This window comes from Pimephales promelas, chromosome 15 (genome assembly GCF_988280905.1).
Source record: "Pimephales promelas chromosome 15, fPimPro1.hap1.1, whole genome shotgun sequence".
NCBI classification, from domain to species: Eukaryota; Metazoa; Chordata; class Actinopteri; order Cypriniformes; family Leuciscidae; genus Pimephales; species Pimephales promelas.
Window position 1 is genome coordinate 11452325 of NC_142783.1, and position 20649 is coordinate 11472973.

Here is a 20649-nt window from a genome sequence, read left to right on the forward strand (position 1 = left end):
TGAAACAGGAAGTGCTTCTGGACCAGTGTTGTTTACATCTTGTAATGGTCGATAACATACTGTGAGGGGATAGAGATAGACTGTAAACCATAAAAAGTTGCCTATACATTTTTTTAAGTTAACGGAGTAGTAGTAAAAAAAAAACTTTTGCTGATAATTTACTCACCCCCATGTCATCCAAGATATCCATGTCTTTCTTTCTTCAGTCGAAAAGAATTTTTTTATGAAAACATTCCAGGGTTTTTTTCCATATAATGCACTTTACTGGTAACCAAACGGTTCAAGGTCTAAAATACAGTTTCAGTGCAAACTGCAAACTGTTCAAAGGGCTTTAAATGACACCAAACGATGAATAAGTCTTATCAAGCGAAACAATCGCTCATATAAAAAAAAAATTAAGTTTAAGTTTTATAAGCTCAAATGGTCGCCTTCTTTTCTGTGATGAGCGTTCGTGACTCTCTTGTTCGAACTCGTTTATCAAAATGAACACATTTTTTTTGTGTCATTTGGTTCATTCAACCAACGAAATGAACGAGTTGACTCGGGAAAAGATTCGTTCATTTTGATGAACTTAAACTTTGTTATTTTTTTTTTTTAAATGAGCGATCATTTCGCTTGATAAGACCCTTATTCATCGTCTGGAATCGTTTAAAGCCTTTTGAAGCTGCACTGAAACTCTCATTTGGACCTTGAACCGTTTGGTTCCCATTGAAGTCCATTATATGGAGAAAAATCCTGGAAAGTTTATCAAAAACCTTAATTTCTTTTTTCGAATGAAGAAAGAAAGACATGAACATCTTGGGATGACATGGGGGTGAGTAAATTATCAGCAAAAGTTTTTTTTTTTGTTTTTTTTTTAAGTGAACTACTCACAAGAAACAAACGTCCAAATTAAGTTAGAAGAACTTCAACTTTTTGATTTTGTACAACACAAATGTTACAGTAATTGCAATTTAATTGAAAAAATGTTCACTAAACTAACTCATACGGTTTGGTTGCATAAACATATTAACTTTCAGATTCAGCGAATACCCAGCATAAAGGGTGAAAATGTTAATAAAGGGATCGTAAAACGAATCCATATTAATAGAGCAGAGTCCAAAATATCTGAAGAGACACAATCACTTTATATGATAACCAGATCTCTGAGATAAGCAGTAAAGGTTTGCTTGCTTTTAGTCTGAGAAATCTCAGACTGGCACCATTATGATGAGGAAGACATTAAGAAGAGGTTCTTTCCATCTCATAGATATGGCGCCAACTGCTGTTTGTGCATAATGCAACATTTCTATTAAAAAAAATAGAAGAATAGAGGAATGGTGCAACTCAGAGAGGATTTGTGGCTAATGGGTAGTGCCCACATGGGTTCGAAGTCGAACCCCATTCCTTTTAAAGGTGCACAAATTTTCAATTAAATTAATTGATGCTGGGTTGTTTTGATCATAAACTGACTTATCCACGTGCATCTGAGGAGCCAAACATGTCACTCATTTCTGTGTAATTGATAAGCGCAAGTTTCCTGCTGAAATATGTGCTTGTAAAAGTATAGGAATTAAATACTTAAGGGTAAACACCTTATATACATAAAGTATGCCAAAATGTTACAGAGTTTGCTCTTTTATTTCTTTTTATTATTTAATGCTTAAGTGCAAAGTGCATCGTCTGCATTTGTTTTAATCCATGTTCTTAGATTTAACACAAGCAGCAGCTTTGTAAAGTACAAATCTAATAATATATAAGAGAACATGCTTAAAAATTGTTATGTCCCACACCAAATCTCTCAAAAGAGTAATGAAACTTGGCTTAGAACATGTTTCAGATAAGCAGTAAAAGTGTGATTTGCGAAACCGACAAAAAAATGAATCATGCCAGGCCAGTAGGTGGCGATGTCACTTTGTAAAGAAACACTATATAGTATAGTATAAACACATAATATGCATGCGCATGACCTCCCTGTTTTCCAAAAAAAAAAAATGATGTGTTTTGGCCTTTCATTTACAGAAACCCTGGGGGCCTGAAACGCAAACTTCCAAAGCCGAAACCGATACCATTGTTGTTCAATGTAAACTACATAAACATGAATTTGTTAAAAAAAAATGTGTTATTTAAAGGCAAAGGGGTAATCCATCAGCCGGAAACTGAAGCCTCGCGGGAGCCGCCATTGTACTTCACCTGCTGTTAGCATCCCGTTGACTCCCATTCATTTTGGCATCACTTTGACAGCCAATAACTTTACATCTGAGGCATCCAAATACTTCATTTGTCCATTATTTTTTTTTTTTTAAAGAAACACGACAATGTATAAAACCCTCCATTACTTTGTATCTTACGTTATGGCCCCTTAAATGCCATTTTTTTAAAAATAGGCTAACAATTGCATCATAACCACGCAACTTTCTGTCGCACAATAGAGACATTACCGTATAGACAGGAGGAGAAGCTCATAGGCAATCTTTTACTGTCTATGAGGCAATCAGGGGGACATGGAGGCACAAAGTCAAGGGAGAAGCCCATAGATAGAGAGTCCATAAAAGCAACGGGACAATTTCAACAACGATTTGGCTTGGCACAGCTACTAGAAGATTTACAATTGTCAGACTGCCGTCACGCTCAGTTTGAGCCCGCGCAGTCGCTTAGACATCAGACATGAAGTGCAATAATCAGGCTTATAGGTGCACAACAGGTTTCTCAAATGCCGTTACCACCAGGATGGCCGAATGGTTAAGGCGTTGAACTTAACATCCAATGGACAGATGTCCTCGTGGGTTCGAACCCCACTCTTGGTAGAACTTTATAACCTTTAAACACAATGTACTACACAGATCCACGAGTACGTTATATTATGTATGCCAGGCAGATGGCAATGTAACTTTGTAAAGAAACACATCATACTACCTAGTTTTTAAAAAGGCTGCTCTGAGGTATAGATGTGGTCATTTGAACAACTTAATCAATTTCTTCAATTTGAGGGAATTTCCTACCTCCATGCACCACAATGGCTGAATGGTTAAGGCGTTGGACTTAAAGGGATAGTTCACTTTGAAATACATTTTTGGGATGTTTTAGCTTATCTCAAGGGCATCCAAGATGTAGGTGTCTTTGTTTTCCACAGTATTTTCCATTTTGATATTTTCAGGTCAAACCGCTCGTGTCTATCAGTCATATAATGGAGGTCTGGTCACCACCTCAGAGCAAGTCCACCATAGACCTCCATTATATGACTGACAGGCAAGAACGGTTTGACCTAAAAAATATCAAAATTGAAACTACAGTGGAAATTGACAGCTACATCTTGGATGCCCTTGAGGTAAGCTAAAACATACCAAAATTTTATTTCAAAGTGAACTATCCCTTTAAGATCCAATGGACAAATGTCCATGTGGGTTCGAACTCCACTCCTGATAATGATCTTAAAAAGCTTATGCAAAAGCCCACCTGTTGTTAAATTGTTCTGCAAATGTCTTTATTCAATAAAAATCTGCTTTGGGCTTCTACAAATAGGCTCCCAGAGAATAAACAACTGTACCTTTCTGTGTAGATTCCTGAAACAGCTTTGTTCCAACCTGAGTTTAGCCCCTGATTACTCATACGTCTTTTTGCAATATCACCTACTGTTAAAACTTGGTTATTGTACTTTTCTTTTCTTATGTTGCTACTGAACCTCCCAAAACATCACTGACTACTGTATCTGCGACCCCAAATACACATCACAAACAGATCTGAATAAAATGCAACTCCATAGTGTGAACGAAGTAACTTGCTCTTTTACCTTGCACAGTTTCTGATAACGTGGTGACGTGACAGACATTCTTTGGATGTGCTGTAGAAAAAGCATCACTTTCTGCAGTGAAGATCTCACCATAGCCATTATCTTCAGACTGCTGGGCTTCTGTAAGATTCTCATCCTATAGGATTGCCCCTCGTAATGTTTGCACAGTTAGCACATCATCTAGGCTTTGAAAGTGCATCCAAATACTCCAACAGTCCTGCCCAACCACTTAAGAGGTCATTTGCAAGTGTGAAGAAGAGAAAGCGGCTCTCCAAAGCAGCAAACAAAGCCAGCACAAAGATCCGACCCAAGAGATGTCCTGTCTTCAGGCTTGTACTTTAATCTTCAAAGGGAAACTGAACAATGAAGAGAGGGGTGATTGAGAACCATGAAAACTGAAAGTTGAGCTATGGTAAAAAGGCTTGTTTCCTTGTCAGCAAAAACTCCCTGTCTGGATGAGACGGTGCTGAGCGAGAGAACCAGACTCTGAGTGAGTGGCAGAGAGAAAGAGAGGGAGAGATTTATGGAGAGCACACAGTATACACAACACAACACTGCATGATACAGTCTTTTTCAATCAAAATTAAACATTTTTTCATTGTCAATTTTATTGAATAAACATTGCATGGATTTCAGAAGGTCTTATTTGATTTGTCTCGTTTTACAGAATCAGAATGGTTCATCTTGAGCTTCACGGGAAGCAATAACATCTGACTGTCTGCACAAAGAGTCACATGAACAAAGTCACTTTATTTGATAAAGTGACCTAGAAAAATGTCTTGGCTTCTTTAGTGATGATTATGAATTGCTAAATGTTGTCTATTTGAGTAGCACATTCCTACTCCATATATCACATGTACTGTATATTCATCATTCGATTATTTGCAGTTCTGTGACCAGAGTGGCTGAGTGGTTAGGGTGTTGGACTTAAAGGGTTAGTTCACCCAAAAATGAAAATTAAGCCATTAATTACTCACGCCCATGCTGTTCCAACCCCGTAAGACCTTCGTTCATCTTCGGAACACAAATAAAGATATTTTTGATTGAATCTGAGAGCTAGATCAGTCCTAGATAGACTGCCTAAGGGACTGGCTCTTGACGGCCCATAAAGTCATTAAAGAAAAGGTTTAAATATTCCATGTGCCTACAGCGGCTCAATTATAAGTTTATCAAGCGACGAGACTACTTTTTGTGCGAAAAAAAACATAAATAACGACTTTATTCCACTATTCTATTACTTCCTTATGGGCGCATGCGCGAGAACTGAGACGAGGACGTTCTCATTCGTCTACTTCTTGATACCGGCTGCTCACCGCTTAGGAGTTTTACTGCCACCTACCGAATAGTTACTACAGCTGAGCCTACAGTTTTCTAGCTAGCTCGACACGGACATGCAAGGGCTACTACCTGGATGCGATCATGTACAAAACAGATCGGTATCTTCATTTAAATTCCCTTAAAAACGATCACATCAAGAAGAGGTTTTTAGAGAGCCTAACGTTACCTTGATGAAGAGCTGAGGATCACCCCCAACACCCGCCTCTGTAGTGATCGTTTTACACTGGATCGTTTTATAAACTTTCCTCAGAGACAACTTGGATTCACTGATAATTCACTGATAATCCGCTGTTACTGGTGAACGGGGCCGAAACGACGATCTCCCGCCTCAGCTTTCATCCTCCCGTCTCCAAAAGCTAATCAGCTAATTGTCAACAGCTTTCCCGTGAGTGGGCGTGGTTTCAGCACAGCCAGCGGACACGCCCCCAGCGTTTGAGAGCAGAGAATCTGCTCATTTTTTCATGATTTTGATAGCTTATTTTATGTACTTCCCGACTTTGTTTATCATTCAAATTTGGCTGGCTGGCTAATTACACATTTTTCTGTGGTGTGACAAACTAACCCTAACACATACTTAATTTTGACTTTACAGGGACTTTAACAGACAAGAGACTTTCTGTTGAGACCTAAAAAGTTCAATTCTGACATCTATTGGTGTAACATGGCAGCACATCTCCAGTGTTGAACCTGATGGGGAAAATGTGACTTCAAATAGACTTTAAATATTAATAAATTTACTTTTTATTTACTTTATTATTGGGAAACTATTTAGAGTATCAATACTTGTTGCCTGCCTGCACAAAACTAACTTTTAAACTTATAGAGTCCTAAAACACTTTGATTAGCATAAAAAAACAACAGCAACAACAACAACAAAAAAAAATCCTAATGTTTTTATTTTTCTGATGTATTTCAATCATCTTTTCCTTTTCTATTTTGTTTCATTGTTTTTTATGTGTTTGTTTTTTGCATTGTATTATGTACAGGATTTTTTTTTTTGCATTACATATGATCTATGACAAATGATTTCTAAATGACTGACCGAAGAAATAAATAAATACAATACAAATACAAATTATGCCAGATAATTTGTGTGTGCTTGCTGAGAAAGACATTATAAAGGCATTCATACATGCCAGTGCATTAACGTTATAGGCCTGTCATACACAGATGCCGTGCCAACTGTATTTACAATTACAACACACAAAATATCATATTGTCTTAGGCCTCATCACCAAAGTTGGAACTAATGCAATATAACAGACTTTTGATAGTCACATTACAGTCTGAACTGAGAAAAAAGAAAAAGAAAATTTATTGTTATCTCATGAATGAAATTGTGTTGATACAAGCAAATTGAACTGAACAAGTTTACAGCATACTGTATAGTTTCTTTCTTTGCTGCCTTATTTTATAGAACTATTACAAAAGCTACGAAATTGAAATTCGGTGCGCCCAAATACACATTAGCAGCTCTGAATGATCCTACAGCTACATGTTTCATTCACAAGGTCATTCAAATATCAGATAGGAACCAAGGTGGCCGAGTGGTTAAGGTGTTGGACTTAATATCCAATGGACAAATGTCCTTGTGGGTCTGAACTTCATAACCTTCAAGTGCAATGTGAAATATAATACAAATGTTCCACTTTTGTGGTAAATGGAGACATGCAAGCAACCAACAGAGAAACAAGTGACGAAGCTAACTTTGTTAATAGATTAATAGGATATTTAAATGATTTAACCCCACTATTCTTCCAGATATTTGTCACTTTATTCCAAAAGCACCTGCATATAACTATAATTCTATAATTTTTCATAGGCATAATGCATCATTGCTTTACATTTTGTAGTGTTATTGTTCTTTTTTGAACAATATTGTTTTTATTGTTATTGTTCTTTTTTGAACTTTATGAATTCAATTCAATTCAAATGTATTTGTATAGTATACTTTTACAATACATATTGTTTCAAAGCAGCTTTACAGAAAGTGCATTTCAGAAATGTACTTAGAAAAAAAATACAGTTAGTTCATCATGTATTGATTTGGGGCCTAACATTTTACCGGCGTTGAGTTTTCACTCATGAATGTGCTTCTAAATTATTTTTCGGAACTAATACAAAATACTATCAAATGTAAAACTTGTGACCTCAAATACAACTACAATCAAAACTGACTACCTAGTTTAATGTGAAGCATTTAAAAAATAAAATAAAAAATAAAATTGCTGCTCTGTGGGTAGATGTGGTCATTCAAAACCAAAGAAGACATTTCCTCTGAAAAAATAGACTTTTGAGGGCATTTGAACCATGTAGCCGCCAGGATGGCCGAGTGGTTAAGGCGTTGGACTTAAGATCCAATGGACAAATGTCCTCGTGGGTTCAATCCCCACTCCTGGTAGTTTTAAATAGAATGCTACTTTGAAAGTAAGCATAGTTCTCAAAAAGAAGCTGACAGATTTCTTAAACTGATTCAGATGTGAATGCAACCATCAATAAAGAAAGTACATGCTGTGTTTGTTCCAATAAATAGAATTATTGGACTTTATTTCCAAACCACTAAACCCTTTTACACAACACCTTTTGCAAGTCATATTGCAGAAGTAACTTTCCAAGTTGGGAAACCAAGACTGATGCAATACAATGCATTGCATAAATCTTACAATAATAAACTGTAGAACAATCTGGTGTGATCAAACAAACAAAAGGCAATCAAAGATAAAATAGTATTTATTAAATTAACACACAACAATCACACACAAATGTATCTTAAAATAAAGCAGTAATATAGAACACGTTTCTGTAAAATGTTTGCTTGCACTGTACATGGGTGTAAAACGCTTGCGGTTTCCTTTTTAATATCTTTTACATATCAAGTGAATGTCCTGTGACATTTACAGAAGGTTAGCAGTGACATTGCAGTATCACTTCAGCTCAATTGCATTGCAGCTCCTGTGGTTTACAAGTCACAGAGCTTTTTTGCAATGGCAACCGTCAAACGCAAGCACTGGGCATTGGTTTTTCTCTACAAAGTAAATCACGTGACATGGTTAACTCTAGAATGAAAGACTGTTGTTTGTTTAATATGCCATGGCGTATGTGAAATCGGAAGGCTTTAACACCGAGATCATTTATTGCAACATGGAAAACAGCAACAGAAGATCTGCCGACAAGGGTTTTTCTTCTTGTATTTGACAGCCTTGGTTATCTGAGCTGTAGCTTTAACCAAATAGTCTTGGGTGGCATATACGTTTGCCTCAATGTTGTCCACCATGGGCCCTTGTTCCTCCACCAGCAAAGCCAGCTGGAAAAACAGATCATGGATGTCTCGGATGCGACTTTCCAACTCCAAAAGCTCCTTGTGGCGATTCTCGATCTCAGTGAGCGCCGAGCGAGCGGTTCGCCCTTCTGTGAGCAAGTCGTCGGAAAAAACGTTCCACTTGCCGGTCTCAATCATTTCTTCGATTTGATCTCCACTCACTTCTTTACCCACGATCCCCGCTTGCCTTTGGATACGAGTCTTGCAGTTGTCCCTCTGTGCCATTTCGGCGTTGTTGTATTCATTCATAGCCTCATGAAAAGAACCCGTTATGGAGACGAACTGGCCGTGTATCATGCGCACCAAAGCTGAATGGGCGCCGTGTTCCTCCTCCAAGTCTTTACAAAGCGCATCCAGCTTCTTTATCCGAGCATACAAGTTCTCCCCTTTCGTCTTGATGCTTCGTGCAATCGTGTTGGAGTCGCGTTTGATGCTGCTAATGCGTCTGACAGAGGTGAGAAAGCGTGTGTTCTGTTTACCCAGTCTCTTGACCTCCATTCTGAGTTGGGCGATCTCTTTCTGGATGGATTGGGCTTCTCTGAAGGTGTCCTCCATGATGTCCTCACCCTCGAACACCACTGCATGCTGTTCGAATTCGCCATTGTCCACATCTTCTCTGCTATCCACTTGCTCTTCCGCCTCGCTGTGGGCTTTGGTGGCAACACCTACCAGTTCAGCCAGCCTGTCTCTCATCTTTCCTGGAAGGAAAATTCAGGTTGTTAGACTTTATGGCCTGACAAGCTTTGACTCTACAAACATGTATGAGACCTTCATTGCACAGTATGGTGTTCAACTGGAGGAATATAAAGCCAGACAGTTCAAAATACACGCTTGATAGCGTGTTTTTGGCCTCTCAAATGGTTTTAGTTCACTGGCAACAATTTACTATAAAGCTAAACTATTTATAACACCACCAGAAGTGTTTTTTGTCATTTATAGTCATCACCACTGCTGATGATGCTGCACATTTCCCACAAGATATGGTCACCACCATACATAGAATAAAAAGGGTGGGGACTTCCCTTTAATCCTCTGTTGAACACCATGAGGCAATGAGAGCAGAAAGTGACTTAAGTGCTTATATATAAAATCCTATTAAAGTCTCATTATATACAAACCTCAAGCAATAGATGTACATGTGATCAAAACAATAATCTAATCTAAGACCATATCTATTCCCGGATGTAAAGTCAACATTGTGCACTAATGAAATCAATGTACATAAAACTTCATAGGGAAGTGCAGCCACAAAAACATAAATTAACTGTACACCATTTTACAGTGAACACTGATTCAGTCTCTTCATTCAGTTGATAAATAACTTTACTTCCTCAAAATTTCAAATAAGTCAGATCTCTTAACAGCATAGCCTAATCACATTTGAAAAAGTTTTTTTTAAAGAAGTTAAAACGATAAAAGGACATACTGTGCAGTCGTGCTGTTACTTCAAATTCCTTGTTTAATTCAGATTAATCGCTTGATTTGACTAAACAGCTTCGCAACAAACTTTTTTTATGTGTAAATGAAATTGATAAAGTATAAATGATTCATAAAATGTTACGTTACCTTATTGCATGTCCTTTTGTCCAATTTAAACGCTATAAACACGAGCTTTTATCGTTTCCTACAACGCATCACCTCATGTCGCATCGCTGCAGGAAATAACGTTGCAGTCGAATGACTGACTGAGTCTGACTGACTGGTGGTGGGAGTTTCCGACAAGTCAAAACACGAAAGTTAACTCGTGTTTACTCAACTTTAAAATACAGAATTTCCTCACGTTACATTCACTGACACCTTTTAAACCCTAAAGTGGCACACTCTCTCATTATCACACTTTTTTTTTTTACTCACACGTTTTCAACATTCACGTTGCACACAGTGGAAGAATCGACCATCTCTGTTTTTACCAAAGGGCACATGTCAAAAACAATCCATTTATAATTGTACAGTGCTGGAGCCTAACTGTCAATACAAATCTTATTCGTTTTTATTATTAGATAAACTGTATTGATAGCCTGAGTCATTTAATGACAATTAAATACAATTTTTGTCATTTAATGTTGCTTTGTTGCCGTTTACCCTTGACTGACAACCTAGCCAACTGTAGCCTATAAGACAAACAGTTGAACTCCTTATCATAGCCTACCATTCATTCTTAACAATTAGTTATCTCGTAACAAGATAGTACCCAAACCAGTTGTCCTCTGAGGTATGAGGATATAGGCAACTTATAGGTAGGCCAATCACATTGTGCTGATCTATAGGCCTGGTTAAATTATAACGTAATCAAACCTCTGGCATTATGTTTGTTTAAGGGGGGATTTTAGAGATACTGGTCAAAATGCAAACCACTTCCCATTCTTTTTCAGTAAATTGCTCATTTGAAAAATCAGAAATTACACAATTATGTCTAACAGAATATATTATAGATGTTGTTGCTCAGAAAAGCAAGGTAATTGCTCTATCCCGACTCTACTGATTGGCTTAAATTTGTTCTAAAACTATTTCTAGAACAAATAGTAGCCTAAGCCAGATGAGTCACAATAATCATGTGAGTGCAAAAGCAGAAGTGAAACAGCAAAAAATATTTTCTGCACAACATGATAGCTGAACTAAACCTAATGGTGTTTGCATGCAGGAGAAAACACGTTACATGAGATGTATCAGATCGGATATGCATACATCTCTCTCTCTCTCTCTCTCTCTCATCTTTGTCAATGTGAAGGGAGTTGGCTATTTTTGGTCCATGCACTCAGCACAAGATGGCAGTAGAGCCCGAATAAAGATACTCAGAGAAGCTTGTGACCTTTTCCTCCCTGAAGCAGCTGAAATGGGGGTTTTGTATATTTCTGTTAACTGCTTCTTTGTGTCCTGTGCCGTCTATGTAAATCTATAAAAAAAAAAAAGTATGTTCTACATAGTATTATGTAGTATGAATGTAAAGTGGACATATTACATTGGCCATGTTGCCATTATCATGTGAACTACCAGCATCAGTTATGTCGCTTCACTGCCATTCCTAAAACCCAGACTGTCAACACATTCTTTCAATTTCTTTAACTTGTTTCCTACCAATCATGTCTTTTTCTTTTTTTAGTTTAACAGAACATGTAACGTTAAGTGTGACCATGCATAAAAATATACCGTCACAAAAAATAATAAACAAATTTTGGCCTATATAATCATAATTGTTTTCACATAAACAACTGGAAGAGACACAACTCTAAACTCAATTGTGTATTTCAGATGCTGTCCCCATCGTCTGCAGAGAGAAACTGCCACTCAAAATACACACATAATGATGGACGTAATGGCATCATGGGATTGTGAAGATATTTCACTTGAACATGGTCTTCATTTCATAAATAAAAAGATTTGAAAATATTATTCATAATATTATTAATGGTTCTTTATGGAATCCAAAACTCCTTTTAAAAAGGGTTTTGCTTTTGTTACATCCAGAAGACCCCTGATTGGGTACTTTGGTACCATTTTTCCTAAGAGTGAACATTATTTAAAATGGTAACTGAGAGGATTTTGCTTATGAGACCTTGATTATAACTCTCTAAAGTCTCATTTACTTGGATTATTCATTCCGTCAGCCATCATCGAGAGTCATCAAAGGTCATCATGCTCACAAAGTCCTTAGAGAATGATATTTTTATCAGGATCAACAGCCGCAAACAACATTTCATCCATCTCTTCTTGTGTGAAGGGCTCTCCTTCAAAACAGAAAGAATTCATTTTGTTAACGGAAAAATTCCTTGTGTTGAGGCTTCCTTAGCTGTGTCCCAATTCAGAGGCTGCATCCTTCGAAGGCCTAGCAACTGATTTATTAAGTTAGATTATTGGGCATTTTTACCTTTATTGAACAGGATAGTCAAGGAAAGACAGGAAGCGATAGGGGAGGAGAAAGGACCAGAAACCAGGACTAGAAGTAGGATCTGTTTGTGAATTTCGTTTCGCGTACCTCCCCCGAAGTGATAAAATTAACACAGTCTCATCCCAAAAAGTCATTTAACTGACGTCTTGGGACGTTTTTTGACCATACGTCAATATCCGCCTTTTTAGGGCCCCCTTAAACGTCGGTAGATGTCGGTCCCGGGCCGTCATACAACTGACGCTTTACCTTTAACGTTAGTTAGGTGACGGGTTAGGTTTAGGGTTAAGTTTAGGTCTGGGGTAGAGTTAGGATCCCATAACCTCATCTACCGACGTTTAAGGGGGCCCTAAAAAGGCGAATATTGACGTATGGTCAAAAGACGTCCCAAAACGTCAGTTATATGACGTCTTGGGATGAGACCGGGTTGATAAAATAAAACAAAATTCTGTATCAAATTTATAGACAAGTAGTTTGTTCAGGTTTTGCATTACAATGCGCACATATATTCAAATGCATATAACTATAGAATCAATTCTTAATGCGCATGTGAATGCCATCAGCGTTTATCACAGCTTCGCGTTTAAAGTCTGATTAGAGACATTCACATCCATTTTTATCTTACAGTTACTGTAAATCTCTAGTTCATAGACGCAAGAGAACTGGCCCCCGACTGAGCCTGGGTTCTCCCAAAGTTTTTTTTTCCCTCCAAAATGGGTCGTCTGATGGAGTTTTAGGACACGATTAGATCACTTTTTCGGTTCCTTGCACTGTTGGCTTTGGCTTGCTCAGTTGGGGATATTCAAATGAATTAACCAATCAATAATACACTTGATCAGCTCTACCAAACGTGGATGTTTTATCACTAAGAATCGAACATTGTTATTATGTTTTGATTGATACTCTGAAGCTGCTTTGAGGCAATCTATAATAAATATACTTGACTCGACTAGAACTTGGGTCGCCCGAAGCGCTGTTGTCCACAAGGCTGCGGCTCCGACAGAAGACCTAGCAACTGTAACGGCTGTCATTGATGAGCGGCGGTAACATTTAGCCTATACAAAAAAAAAAATAAACTGTCTAAAAACAAAACAGGGTTCAGAACCTGTCTAAATCTACTCAGTGCATTTATGTACATAATAAAGGGTACAAACGATCTACAACATCTTAGTAAGATACGGTTTGTCAACATTTGAACCGCTTTAGAGTTAGTTTGTTTTAAATTTGTATCATTAGATATTCGAGCAAATTGAAACCAAAAACGTATTATTATTATATTAACTTATATTTAACAGTATATAATTCAACATTTTCTCTCTCTCTCTCTCTAAAAAAAATAAATCCAGTCGTCACCGGTGTGCAATGAATCTTGGGATAGACTGTGCCACGGCGGATTCTCCTTCTTTTTTGAATGCAGTATGCAGCCTTTGAAAGATGCATCCTCTGAATTGGGAAACAGCTTGCAATGGGTTCTATGCACGGCGTTTTTTTTCCGGTGAAGGATTAAGGATGCTCGATAACTTCCGCCGATCGTAGAGTCCAATGCAATACCGAGAATTTATATTGAATTTTATACTCCATGGTTATAATAAAACGTTATAACCATTTTATACTCCATGGTTATAATGAAACGTTAGTCACAAAAACAGATAAAACAGACACCCCTTGTTGTGTTTATGCTTCTTTTTAAAATTATATTAAATAAACATAACTATATATAAAATTACATCTAAACATATGTATGTTTCGTTTCAAAGACGGGAGGACAGTACATTTTGAAGACTCTGCCATAATCCCGTTTTCCTCTGTTCTCCTCCGCTTAAATCTCCACAACCGGAAATGGACGAGCATCCTTTGCGGAACTTATGCGTGCATATAGCCCATTGTTCAATTGTGACATTGCACATTGATTTCATAATATCAGAAGCCTATCCTAAAATCCCAAACCACTATTTTGAATAGTCTCATTGGACATACTATACCTTCTTGTGTTAAATATTTGGTCAGTTCCTCTGGTTTCAAGTGTACTTTTTTTCTGTTGATCTAAAACCTTTAAATGGAGACAACAGCACCATTCCTTTAAATAATTTACATTTCCGCCACAGAATAAAAACAAATGTAAAAAGATAATTGCTACTTATTTTTATCTTGTTTTCCTCACAATTCTGACTTTTTTTCTTGCAAATTTGAGTTTATATATCACACTTCTGACTTTTTTTATATCTCACACTTCTGATATACTCGCAATTGCGTGTCATAATGTCCAATTCTGGACATTATGGGGGGGGGGGTTGACTTAATATCTAACAATTCTGACATTATAACACACAACTGCAACTTCATTACACGTAATTCTGATAAAAAAGTAATAATTGCGTGTTTATCATGCATTTCTCGCTTTTTTTAATTGCGTGACGTAAACTCAAAAATCGTGAGAATAAAAATCGCAATTCCCTTTTTTTATTAAGTGGCGGAAAAATGGCAAGCTTCCATAGAATTGCTGAGAATCACACTGTATGTTTTTTTTTCTTCTGGAGTGTAACCAAGGTGGATTCAAACAACAACACAACAATAACAAAATGACACTACGAGTAGTTGAGCTTGAGCTGCAGAACTACAAATAAGGTAGTTAAAATAAACTTTTTAAAAAACGGCTATTTATTTTGCTTTACTCTCTTACATGAAAATTAAAATATGCAATGTCACAGTTATAATATTTTGAGTGTTTACTTAAGTAGGCCTAATTTTGCATTAGGCTATGAATGTATTTATATATTTATTGATAAGAACTTTTTCATGTCTTTTCATTTTACAGTAGCATGAACCAAGAGTAGTCGAGTAACTCGAGTATTGTTTTGATCAGAAATCAGTTGTGCAACCCCATTTTAGCTCTGCTTCCTCTTTGTTGCAGATTCAGAAGACCTGCTCCTCCAGGCCTTTCAGGTATCTCATGCTCTGACTCACTACGTGAGCTAACTCGAGGCCCTCAGAGAAGGAAATCAAAAGTTGAATAAAGTCGTTATTTTTGTTTGTTTTTTTGCGCACAAAAGTATTCTCGTCACTTGATAAACTTTTGTTTAAACTATTGTTGTCACTTGGACTATTTTAACAATGTCTTTAATAACTTTTCTGGCCCGGCAAGTTTTGATCCCTTGTTTCAGGAAAAAAAAATAGGCTACAATGATTTGTATTTTTCTGAGAGTGATCCAGCTCTTAGATTTAATTAAAATATCTTAATTTGTGTTCCGAAGATAAACAAAAGTCTAATGCGGTTGGAAAAACATGAGGATGAGTAATGACATACTGACATCATTTTGTGGGGAACTATACCTTTACAGTATATATTTTCCTATGGAGAAAATGAATGAGGGTTTACTTCCAGAACGGTATAGGCTTACTGCATTCTAGTTATTTTGTTTCGTTATATTTTTTTTAGTACTGTGTTAGTGTTTTATTGTATTTTTTTTTTACAATGATTTGTATTTTTCTTTGTGGTTGATGCATATTTTCCCGAGTAATTACGTCCAAATTGACCTTTGTCCATCAGGAAAAGCAACTATTCCAGAAACATCTGTTCCATCTGTTTAGTAACCAGTATTTTAACCTTTAGGAAATAGAACTCTTTCTAATCTTACATCAAGAATTAAGATAAGAAGATTCTTTAATACAGCCCGTTATTTACTTTGCACTTACTGTCGTACTGTATACATGAAGTAGCCCTACAGTATTCATACCTTGATCATTTGTTAGATTTTAATTTGGCTGTTGATGTTTGAAATAAAACCATGAATATCAAACTGATTCTGCAACAGTGTGAACATCACATGAGGCAACTTCTGACATTAGTTACAGACTTGCAAAGAAACTTTGTAATTCAAATATGATTACCTCTAGTGCAGATCAGATGACAGTGATCAGAATATTTATTAAGCTCTCCATACACCACTATTACAGTTCAGGGATATTGTTGGTTCTCTTATCTGATATGTGATACAAATAAACACACCCACATTTAAATTGCGACTTTTATGATTTTTTTTGTCACTTTTTAAAGTATGCAACTCGACTTTAACCCTCTGTCAAGATACACAAATAGAAATTAAATTGCAAAAATATTTCTTATATTTAGCCAAGTCAATCCATGACAAAAATCTATAACTTGGATGCCCCACCCATAGTAACCTTAAAGACACAGGAATGCCAGTTTATGCCAAAACATTCCTGGCTGCATGAGTTTCAATCTCAATTTATTTAATCAAAAATAAGTTTAAAAAACAAACAAACAATAAGTACACTTGGTTGTATTCATGCATTTTATTATTTCATCACAAAGCCATTTATTATGTCATGTCAAAGTGTCTTAAAGCTTGATGTTGGTGTCAGATCCCACTGCATTTAAAATGATGGATTGTTTTGTTTCTGAGGTTACTGTTTTGTGCCCTATGTATGATATTAAACTGCTTAGGTAAGACACAACTCAGTAAGTGCACTTTCACTGTATGCTTAATTTGTTTATGCATCTAATTGGATTACACCCTTCCGCCTGAAGTTCTACCTGTCTCTTTGTGAGAATTGTGTTTGCACAACATATCATTGTTTACTGTGCAGAAGCACTGAGCATTTCCAAAATGAATTATACGGTCAGAATGTCATTTTTTTCCCCATTGGATTATGATATTTAATCACTTTAGGAAAAAAGGACAAGCAATAGAGTTCATTACCCATGTGCAAGGGTCATGACCCATCTGAACAGGTCCAAGCTTTGAGCATATTAGGAAAAGTTAATTAATCAGATCACATTTGCATGTTACAATCCTAATCATCATACTTGCACAGCTGCTAATGACTTGTAAGTTTTGTGAATGGACTGTGTGTGTGGACAAGGCAGGGAAACCAAATGGTTTGTATTTCATTTATTTCACTTTTATTTCACTTGAACCAAAATTGAAATGAAAGTTGCCACTTTGTGATATAAAAAGTAGTACAACTTGTTCCTGGATAAACATCAACACCAATCAACCAAACAGATTTGTGGGACAAATTTACAGTGCATGTCAAGTTTAGGCTTCATGGTATAAGGTTTATCATTTCCCTCTGATTTAAGGGATAAGTTATGAGTAGAGTTAGGTTCATGGATAAGGTTAAGATTAAATTTTCAGACAGGAATGTTGTTCCAGGATCAAAAAACATGTTAAAGTTTAGATGACATCACATAAGTGTTTGTGACCCGACAAACATTATACACTCTGCCAATGCAATAACATGCAATATTTTGCTACTCATCTTAGGAAATATTATTTTTAATTCCTGTTCATCTGAAATATTCTTGCATCAAGGTTTATTAGAAAAGGGATCATGCAGTATCTCAAACAATCCGTTAGGTCGCAGCACCGGTCACATTAAAAAAAAATAAAAATGAATCCTTTTTTAGGTCCTCTGGCTCTCAGCCCTACTGTAATTAATTTTACATTCAATTACACCAAATAAGATACCTGTAATTCACTTACCATTACAGAGCAAGGAGCCACAACACGCAATTATGCAATCAAATATCCTGCAAAGTGGGAAATTTCCATTCCGCTTCTTACTTATGCAAATATAACGTGTCTTTTAAACAAGACATGTTAAATCTGTGATTGGCAACACTGAACAAACTTATAGGTTGCAAAACATGGTTGTATAAACAGACAGACAAAATCCAACTATGAGAGAGATATGCATGCCTGTAGTTTATTCACATCCTTTCCATGGACTTAAACTGTATAATGCCTGAAGAAAACATCAGCTGGTTTTGGTTAGCCAGGCTGTGACTCAAATTAGCTGATCCTGTTAACTTAGTATGAGAATCTCCACAGCACTTCCAGTGTTTCAGGGCCTTTGATTGAATTAGCGTTTGTCATGTGTTTGGACATTTTTCTTTGCTCAATAATTGCTGTCCATTTCAGTTATAAAGGAACAAAAACAGAGATAATTTGTTATTTCTCAGCTATGAGAAAGCTCTCTGATTAGTCTAATCAAATGAACAATGACCCTTCTAACTACATCTAGGATTTCCCCAGAAACACTAAACGAAAAGTATAGATCTTAATTATTTTTCAAGAACATGTTAATGGCGTTTGCATGAGCAAAACTCGCCATCACAATGCTCGGTGTTTTCTAAGGTGTTTTGGATTGTTGCTACAGTATGTGTTCAGTTGCTTATTTTCCAAAGTCAATGAAATATGCTAAGTTGTCTGTTTTTGTCTGCTGATCAGCTTTTTAAAAAAGATACTACTCTTCCATGTAGCTCCCACAATTTAAGAACATAAAGTAATCCTATAAATCAGTCAACTAATGTTTAAACTTAAGTTTATGGATTTTTGTAAAAACTCTTGGTTTTAAAATACATGAATTTGGAATGTGATTAAGTCAAAAGGTTATTGAACAGCTTGAACAGGACTGTCGCTTCCTGCTCTGTAGAAAGACACAAGTTTCCTGTCAGATTTGTTGTTCAATACCTTTGGGTTCGGTGGGATCAGACCCGACATGTGGTAATTCACTCTCCAAAAGATGACCAAGGACTGATCCATAGCATTTATGAACCAGAAAATGAGCTTGTAGACAAACATTTATTCTGCCCTTGATTTTTCTGATTTATGCATTTATTTATTTAAATTTTCTGAAGAGACATGATTGCTTTATCTGATAAACAGATAGAATTAAGGCATTTATTCACATATTAACATTCATCAACTCACACATCAGTTGTGGTAAACATAAGCTCAAACATGTTTGCTTGACGTGAGAGAAACAATGAGGTTCCACAAGAACCAATGAGGATCATTCTTGTGTTATGCAGCACGTTTGAGCTTCTGTATGAACCAATGAGGTTCATTCTCGTATTACGCAACACGTTTGAGCTTTAGCGAGAACCAATGAGGTTCATTCTAGTGTTACGCAACACGTTTGAGCTTCAGCGAGAAACAATGAGGTTCATTCTCGTGTTACGCAACACGTTTGAGCTTCAGCGAGAACCAATGAGGTTCATTCTTGTGTTATGCAGCATGTAAGAACCAATGAGGTTCCTTTTCGTGTTACGCAGCACGTTTGAGCTTCTGTATGAACCAATGAGGTTCACTCTTGTGTTACGCAACACGTTTGAGCTTCACCGAGAACCAATGAGGTTCATTCTTGTGTTATGCAGCATGTATGAACCAATGAAGTTCCTTCTCGTCTTTCACAGCACGTTTGCGCTTCAGCAAGAACCAATGAAGTTCATTCTTGTGTTATGCAGCATGTAAGAACCAATGAGATTCCTTTTCGTGTTACGCAGCACGTTTGAGCTTCTGTATGAACCAATGAGGTTCACTCTCGTGTTATGCAACACCTTTGAGCTTCAGCGAGAACCAATGAGGTTCATTCTTGTGTTATGCAGCATGTATGAACCAATGAAGTTCCTTCTCGTCTTTCACAGCACGTTTGCGCTTCAGCAAGAACCAATGAAGTTCATTCTTGTGTTACGCAGCATGTAAGAACCAATGAGGTTCCTTTTCGTGTTACGCAGCACGTTTGAGCTTCTGTATGAACCAATGAGGTTCATTCTCATGTTACGTTGCACATTTGAGCTTCAGCGAGAAGCAATGAGGTTCATTCTCATCTGTTTGAGTATTTGACTCAAACATGAACATATTGTCATAATTCAGCCCAAGGCGTCACCTTTGACCATGCTTCAATATTTGACGCTTTAGGCGCCCTTTAGCGTCAGTTAAATGACGCGATCCTACGGCGACATATAACTGACACTAAAGGAAAAGCGTCAGTTAGATGACGCGGGTAGGTTTAGGTCTGGGGTAGGGTTACACGATCCTAGGGCGTCATTTAACTGACGCTAAAGGGCGCCTAAAACATCAGATATTGAAGCATGGTCAAAATGCTTCCCAAGGCGTCAGTTAGGTGACACCTTGGGGGTGAGAATGCTTTGCATAATTTACTTACCCTCATGTGTTTTGGAGGAATGCATGAACTGATAAAATACATACCATGAGGTGTAATGTATCTTTGAATAAATGCATGCAGTAAAAGTAAACATGAACCTGATGCAAAATGACATGACACCACACACCATTGTTTCTCATGTGTTTTGTGACTGTCAGGTTTTTGGATGTGTGCAACATGAACTTTGTTATGAAAATTTTCCTGTCCTTTTTGGAGCTTGACAGCCTATGTTGTATAAAAAAAGAGCATCATAAATGTTATCCTTTTGTGATGCTCATATGGGTTTTCGAAATTACACAAGAGTGGGTAAATGCTTTTTGGGTGAACTACTCTTTTAAAAGTTGTAAACATTCATGTTAAGGTACT

General features: G+C 36.9%; 2 protein-coding genes, 2 non-coding genes and 1 pseudogene across 4 annotated transcripts in view; 3 read left to right on the forward strand and 2 right to left on the reverse strand.

Moving 5' to 3' along the window:
• Positions 1–4244, reverse strand: part of LOC120485875 (utrophin) — a 50901-nt gene extending 46657 nt beyond the window's left edge. Inside the window, exon 1 of the mRNA XM_039681666.2 lies at positions 3770–4244. Within this exon, the coding sequence (XP_039537600.2) occupies positions 3770–3904 (135 nt within the window). The 5' untranslated portion in view covers positions 3905–4244. The remainder of the gene's footprint in view (positions 1–3769) is intronic.
• On the forward strand, positions 2704–2786 carry trnal-uaa (transfer RNA leucine (anticodon UAA)). The gene has a single exon. It is a non-coding gene; the product is annotated as a tRNA-Leu (tRNA).
• Positions 4245–7425: 3181 nt separating the features above from the next.
• trnal-uaa (transfer RNA leucine (anticodon UAA)) lies at positions 7426–7508 on the forward strand. The gene has a single exon. It is a non-coding gene; the product is annotated as a tRNA-Leu (tRNA).
• Positions 7509–7819: 311 nt separating this feature from the next.
• On the reverse strand, positions 7820–10337 carry stx11a (syntaxin 11a). Its single transcript, XM_039681869.2, has 2 exons — positions 9993–10337; positions 7820–9124 (listed from the first exon to the last, which is right to left on the reverse strand). The coding sequence occupies exon 2, from the start codon at positions 9117–9119 to the stop codon at positions 8235–8237; it is 885 nt and encodes a 294-aa protein (XP_039537803.2). The 5' UTR covers positions 9120–9124; positions 9993–10337; the 3' UTR covers positions 7820–8234.
• An 8784-nt stretch (positions 10338–19121) lies between these two features.
• On the forward strand, positions 19122–19992 carry LOC148973484 (uncharacterized; annotated as a pseudogene).
• Positions 19993–20649: the final 657 nt, after the last annotated feature.

Coding starts and splice junctions, on each gene's coding strand:
- stx11a (XM_039681869.2), bottom strand. CDS start 9,119: ATGAGAGACAGGCTGGCTGAACTGGTAGGTGTTGCCACCAAAGCCCAC.